Below are 7,849 nucleotides of genomic sequence, written 5' to 3'. Positions count from 1 at the left end.
ATGTTCTTTTTTGTTATTTAAATCGATACCGATAAACTCCTATTTTATATAACGAATAACGATCGATTTGACGTGATCCATTGGTATTCTTTTCTCATACCCTACATTGTCATTTTAATACATTATAAGTTAAATCATCATCAACATTGGCGGTGGTGCTGTGGTAGGACTACTCCACCCTTAACCAGATGTCTCGAGTTCGAGCTCTGAGTACGAAAAATCATGTTAAAAACACCACCCCATATGAACCCTGCACTGCGTAGCCCAAATATAACCGAAGCTCCAAGCACCGAAAACAAAAAAAAAAAATTTATTCTTGGTGTATGACACTATGGCACGCGAAAAACAACAATTTATCTAAACATTATATTCATTAAAACAATTTATGAAACTAATTTTCTGCTCATGGTGACAAGAACTGAGTTTTTTACTAAATGAACTCAAACTTCCAAAAATAATACAAAACAGTATGATCATACATTTTATTGACATTTAGCCTGAATAGAAAGATATGCACTATGGTAACATCAAGAATGCAGAGGATTGAAAACCAAAATCCTGCACAAGAATTAACAGTTCGTGTGATCTCACGTTTTTTGAGTTAACGAATACTTCGATGATAGTGTCTTTGGTTCCTCATCTTGGCCTGTATCTATTTCGTAAAGATCCCAACGACTGCAGATACGTAGCTTGCCAACTGAAAAATGTTTTTTTTTCCGACAAGCGGTGTGTTAGGTTAGAACTTCATTTATGTGTTACTGTCTATGTTGCTCGACTCTCCAAAAAAGTTGCTTGACCATGTCGGATCCTCTAAAATGCAGGAGGATTTGATACCGCACTTGTCGACATTTTTGAAGAGATTAAGCAACATAGGTAACTGTGAATGAGAACAGATGCACCTTTTGTAGTATTCTTACCTGAGATGGAATGCTGAGTCCTGTGTGTCCTTCGATGATTAATCCGACCGTGAGACCGATCATAGCCCACGCACCGTTAATGGCTTCTATTTGTCGCCGTCTCTGTAAGAAAATTCAGAGCAGAAAATGTAAAATCGATGTAACGGTAACAAGTTTCAAGAACATTTGTACAAGCACAAGAATCTTCAAAGGTGGAAAGCACATGGTATTTTATCCAGGTCACATCATTCAAGACTTAAGTACGCAGAAATTTGCAAGGTAGGACGGAGAGGGGATTATGTTACTCTTGGTAGAAGTATGCATTAGTAGGCAATGTCGCTCAGACTCTTAAAAAATATCGATAGGTGTGTGTTAGATCCTCCAAAAATAGTGTATTTATGGAGGATCTAATATGAGTCACAACATTTTATGGAAAGTTAAGCAACCTAGCTTATAGGGAATGACCGACTTAAATGTTTAACGTCACTGGAAGATTTATCTCATATAAAGTGGAAATAAACTAATAACTTGACATTCAGGGCTGATTTTACTACCATTCGGGAGATGAGAACCAGAACACTGATTACCTTTAGCAAATAATGTGAACTCGACATCCTAAACTCAATTTGCTTAGAGGTAAGCATCATGTTCGATGTCCACATACTAACGTGCCAGACACGAGAGAGGGAATAATTACTTGAGCTAATAATATGAATTCAATCGCCGAAATAACTAAGTCTGCTAAGAGGCACCTAGGAGTCGAGAAGTGCCAAGTTACATTCAGTACTCATGAAAATATAATTGAGGCTTGCTTACTCACTTGATATCTCTCTTTAGCTTTGATTTCCACCATTTGCTTCGCAGCTAATCGCTTGGCTTCTAAAGGATCCACCATGATCACTTCCTTCTTTGTTCTCTCTCTCCCTGGAGATGCCTGCGGACAAAGAAGGTTTCATTTAGAAACTCAAGTTGATAGATAACGACCTCAAGTCACTATGAAGATATCTCTCATACCAAACAAATAACATCAATGGGGTTGGGTTTTTGTACATATGCATGGAGTATTTTCTACTTTTTTATACGACCATGGTGTTTAGGCTGGCTTGCACACACATTCAAAGATATGATAGCCATATAAACAAGAAAGTAGAAACAAGTTTTACCAAATCACCCTTCACATAATTTTACCACCTTCCACGTTATAAAAAAACCATCTTTGTTTACAAGTATATGCTTTTGGGCATAATCAGATCAATTTTACTAGTATTACATACATGGAAGCCTTCATAATGCATACATTGGGATTTGCCAGGACGCGGATTGCTGGACTCCTGGTTTTCCATGACGCCAATTCAGTGTTCTGTGTACTCCCATATTCGAACCTGACACAGAAAAGCTTGCTTATTAACAGGGAGGAATTGTCATGTCAGTTTAACATTCGTCATTCTATTGGAACAATTTTGTTGCTCGGATTCTCAAAAACTGTTGTTGCACCGGTGTCGGATCCTTAGACAATGCATTTCATCTGGTGGATCCAACACACAACCAACATGTTTGAAGAGTCCCAACAATGTAGATTTTGAGTGGAATGCTAACTAATAGGAGGAATTGCAGACAACGTCACCATATTAGCACATGAGCTAGTGAAAGCCTACACTCCAAAATATGTGTCTCCAAGATGAATGATCAAGATAGATCTAAGGGAAGTAAAAGATTCTGTTGAATGCATTTCTCTACAACAAGTAACGGAAGAGCTCAAATTCCTACTAACTTTATCACTTGGGTTAGGGAATGTATGAAAACTGTAAATTACTCAATAGTGATGAATGGTGAGCCGCCAAGAGAACCTTCCAGCTAGAAGTCTAAGGCAGCTTGATCCCATGGCACCTATCCTATTTGCCAATCTTTATAGAATATCCGAGTAGAAGCTATGTTTGGTCTAGAACCAATGTGATAACTGATAACCAAGAAGGCATTAGTATCCTGGGATAAAGTTTGTCTGCCAAAATCATTTGAGGGCCTAGGACTCGTTTAACTTATGTTGATGGAATAAACATAACCAAGACAAAATGGATATAAACATCTTATATAAAGAGGCAGCAGATTGAAAGTACGAGTATACCACAGCAAGCTAGCTGGCAAATGAGGAAGATCATTCGCGCAAGAAAAACAACGCAGCACGTGCAAATAACAGATAGAGGACAATAGAGCTTAATCAGACACATATACCTACAGTTGATTGGAAACAATGCAAGAGCGGAATGGAAGTGTTTCATGTGTGTGCATGAGGCTAAATTTACTCTGTGGTTAACCAACAACATACCGAGTATAATCCCAGAACTGGGGACTCGGGAGGGTGGGATCAGGGCTGTCCATCCAGTTTAAGGTTGATAAATGCAATTAGTTTGAGTTAATGTCTACTTTCATTTGATCAGCTAAATACACAAGCCCGACTCAACAAGATTGAGGGCCTAAAGCCAAACTTTCCTTGAAAAATTTAAAGGCTGAAAATGCTCAAATAGACAAAAAGATAACAATGAGAACACGTCGATAAAGAAATAATAAGCAAAAACATAAACCATCCACAAACATTCAGACTAATAATACTTCTCAATTCTCATACATTATAAACAAGATTCACTTTGAATAGCTAACCAAGACTAAGTCTTTTACACATTAAAACAATTTCTAAAACTGAAATCTTCTTCTCAATCTCTCTTTTCCAACCTCTAAACACTCTTCTTGAACAATTTTTAAAAACTCAAAACTCCTCAAACATATGACAATGAAATCACAAATTTCTAACCAAGATTCAATCTTTTTATAACTTTTAACACACCAAAAACTTTTCTTGAAAATTCTAAAGCCCTAAAATTTCTCTAATAGTAAGCATAAAAACACAACACACCCAACAAAATACAGGCAAATAAAACTTGTAAAAAAGCAAAAAACAAGGGCAAACTCACTTTCTAACAGGTGAATGATGAAATTCCGATTTTGCCCTTATGTTGATACCTCCATTGATGATGGGTACTGTAGCACTAAGCACCATTTTTTTTTCCTTTTCTCCTCTCTCTCTCTGTGGTGATGAGTTCTTTATCACTATGTTTTTGTTTTCCTCTTTCTATTTTTAGTATATTTGGTCAGCATTTGTACAAGATAATTTCACTTGAGCCCCCAAAGATTATAGTAATTACATATTGACTCCTTTAACTTTTAATTGTAACAAGATACTATGATTTACGAGGATGTTTGACTAAACTTATAAACTGGCAAATTGATGTATAACTTATCTACTTGTTTGGTAAACACATATGGGGTGTGCATGGTTTGGTATCTACTCGTTTGGTAAACATATAAACTCAGGTTCAAAAGGACAAACAATATAAATTTTATTCGTTTAGGGTTTAATATCAGATCATGAGTTTTTTATAATTACTATTCGTGTCACATTTCAGCCGTTAGAGATATATGTCTCATTTGTATTGAGTTAAAATAGGTGTAATTTATTCAAGATATACAATATTCATATATCCAACTAACATTATGTATTTGTATTCTGGTAACAAAAATACATGTATATAAATGTATTAGATTTGAAATTCGGTGTAAAACTATTAAATGGTGGATCGAAATAAGCTCAAGTAATTAAAGGGAAATGACTATGTTTATTAACTCGCATAAACATAAATGGATTGAACGAATCATGAAACGATTTTTTTCAAGTGATAAATCTTTTTCTTAGCCCAAATCAATTGCAAACCCAATCCAATTTTCCTCCAAACCCGGCCCAAATACCCATTAATCCTCTCCCAATACCCAATTCCTTATCTTTCACACACCCAATGACAGTTGCCTGTGTACGCACGGGCCCAATATATGCACAAATATTAATAGCTGGTTATATACATATACATCTTTATATTTATGATTGTACCGCGTATTATATTTGTATATTATTTTGTGTACGTCACATCACGAAATGCATTTGTGCCACACATATCAGATACGCGATTGAGATGCAAGAAAGAATGAGATTTATACTCCATCCATTTCATTAAAGTAGTCAACAAAATCTACAATATCCATAAGAATCCAACGTACACAATGACCCATAAATCAATCATAAATAACAAAGTATTTGGCATAACTAAAATAAAAAAAAAAAAGCATATAATTTATTGATTGAATAATTCTTATACATAGCTCATTAATCACAAGCATCAACACTAAAAGTCAAAGCATTATTTTTGAAATCAAAAGTTAATCCTGTGCCTTGAAGTTGATGTGACCCTATAAGTGTTGTTTTATCATCCCATGGCAAAAAAGCCAAACAATAAAACCCTTGTAAATCAGCTACAACTCTCTCTTGTACTAACATCAACTCTTGTTTATGTGACACACTCCCAAAATAAAACCTTATAATTGGAAAATACATATCTTCATCCTCTTCTTCTTTATAACAAGTATCAAATACACCAATAGGATATTGTAACATTGGATATTTCATTTCTTCTCTAAATATGTATCTAAAAACTATGTATAAGTCATGAGGAAATCGCGTTATCAACGACCCTGTATCAACCATTGCACCATGATCATCTTTCTTACCACTCCACCACGATGGATCCACGGGGACTTCCTTATCGTTGATGAAAATTTTATAAAGATTAACATAGTATAAATGAGGGTTTAATCGATTTTTCACAAACTTTGCCTCTGTTCCATATATCCAAGGAGCTTTATTAAACGTTAGTATAGATGGTTGTGTTGATTTTGAGCTTGGTAGACATAATGCAAATAATGATGAACCTAATTGTGATGGTAATGAATATCCTCCTGTTGTTTTTGCACTTAATTTTTTACTTAGACCAACAATCCCAGAAAATGTACCACTAAAATCACTACCACTTTTTTGATCAACACTACATCCAAAATTAATCCTTGCTTGTGTATTGTCTGATGGAAATGTTATGATATCCGACGCGACGAATCCTTTTGTTGTTTCACCATTGTCATAGACATGTACATAGAAACATGATTTAGTTTCTAATGAACAATGAAAATCAGAGGTGGTTGTTATGCAAGTTGAACTATTTGTAACACAATCCAAACTTCTATATGTGTTTGATGTGGTATAGTTGTATATTGTATAAAATTGTGGTTTGTAACATTTGTCTTCAATGCATGGTGCACATTGCCACCAAGTGAAGTAATTTCCAGTATCTATTAGTAACAAGTTGTGCATTTTTTCACTTCCAAGTAAAAATGTTGCAACATAATGACCTCTCAAGTACATAGTAGGTGTTACCTTTAGGATTTGGTCATCAAGGACATTTTTAGCACTATTGTGGGATTTTAGCATTGAGGATAGGTATGTTGCGCTGGCATTGTCTTGAGAAAGACGATTATTGAATACAGAGTCGTAGTCTTTGAATTTTGACTTTTCAAAAAGGTCGAGATGGTAAACACTAAAAGATTTAGGGGGCATTGGAGGATCTTGAAGGTTAGATGTATCAAAAGCCATGAAGGCTTTTCTAGCTTGTTTAAGGGCAGTAGAATTAACCTTGAAGTATGATTTTTCATTGATCAAATTAGAAGCAAATGAATTCAAATGAAACATTGACATAAGAATAAGAGTAATAAGGAGTAGGTATTCCATATTGGAATTTAGTTTTAGAATTGATCAATTTGTTTGAAGTTTGTGCATCATTTATATACACCGACATAGTGATCTGAGAGACCCTCGTATAATTAAAGATTATCTGGTTGTGCTAATTTTGTTTTTTTGGTATACAAATTTATTTAATGAAGAAAGATATTGTGAAGATCAAAACAAATATTGAAAAGAAGATATATATTATGAGAATACATGGAAGAAAAAAACATGTCTAAATCAAAATACAATAGTCATCATTAAAATAATATTTATGACGATCCTATGAATAGAAAATATTCTACAAATTAAACGATAAATAATTAATATCCTTCTATTACTTTAAGAAAAGAAAGGTCCAAAATGGAAGTTTAGGTTGGGGTGGTCGTTTGGTATTCGGTTTGAGATTATTAAATTTTGATTTCGATAACTCTGTAATTAGTAGTAAAAAATAAATATTAAAATTTTAAATTTTGAATTAGTTATTCGATATTCGGTAAATTAATTTTCGATTTAATAATATGATATTCAATAAGGGAAACTTACATAAATATACTATAATAAAAAAAATATTTATCATTTATAGTAATAACATTTTTTTTTCACTTGACTATTTTTAATGCATTTATAATGCAAGTTTAATACATATTACAAAGATAAATTTATTATTCAAATATAATACAATTTCTAATGATGGATAATACATTTATCACACGTTTTAATACACTTATAATACAAGGTGACAATTTTTTAACAAACAAACATAATATATTTTAAAAACAATTGTAATTCAAATATATTGCATACATAATTCACTTTTAATACATATTACAGATTTATCACAATATTGCTGTAAATGGTAATAAACAAAAATATCGCTAAAATCAGTAATTATTTTTAAAAATGTATCTATTCATGTAATTTTTCCATTCAAATAATACCCAACTGAAGATTTAGCCGATTGTTACAAAGTTAATACTATTTTTCTAATCATTTTATTTTTTTTTGTATGTAGATGCACAATAGAGTAGAAGATCAATTATATTTGTACAAGTTAAAAAAGAAGTTCAAAATAATAAATGAATAAATTATTTGTTTTTTTTAGAAGAATATATTTTATGAAAAGAAAGAAATATTTAAATGTTGAATACATTTGATAACTTTAAAAGGAAGTTGTTAGATTTGAACTACAAATTTATGGAAATATGAGACGTTGAAAAATGTACAAATAGAAAGGAAATATTCAAGCATATTTTCTATCATGATTAATAAAAAAAAAACATCAAGGGATTAATGG

The 7,849-nt window shown here is 32.8% G+C and overlaps 2 protein-coding genes across 2 annotated transcripts; both read right to left on the bottom strand.

The window, feature by feature from the left end:
• Positions 1-409: 409 nt before the first annotated feature.
• Positions 410-4,020, bottom strand: LOC101262532 (uncharacterized). The gene is made up of 5 exons (XM_004242611.5): positions 3,863-4,020; positions 2,194-2,278; positions 1,717-1,830; positions 918-1,019; positions 410-697 (listed from the first exon to the last, which is right to left on the bottom strand). Exons 1-5 carry the CDS (start codon positions 3,946-3,948, stop codon positions 653-655), a joined length of 432 nt encoding a protein of 143 aa, XP_004242659.1. The 5' UTR covers positions 3,949-4,020; the 3' UTR covers positions 410-652.
• A 1,086-nt stretch (positions 4,021-5,106) lies between these two features.
• Positions 5,107-6,558, bottom strand: LOC138337173 (aspartyl protease AED1-like). Its single transcript, XM_069286799.1, has one exon. The coding sequence runs from the start codon at positions 6,556-6,558 to the stop codon at positions 5,107-5,109; it is 1,452 nt and encodes a 483-aa protein (XP_069142900.1).
• Between the last annotated feature and the right edge of the window lie 1,291 nt (positions 6,559-7,849).

The sequence above is a fragment of the Solanum lycopersicum genome, chromosome 7 (genome assembly GCF_036512215.1).
Source record: "Solanum lycopersicum chromosome 7, SLM_r2.1".
Lineage (NCBI taxonomy): Eukaryota > Viridiplantae > Streptophyta > Magnoliopsida > Solanales > Solanaceae > Solanum > Solanum lycopersicum.
This window is presented reverse-complemented; position numbering and strand designations above follow the sequence as displayed.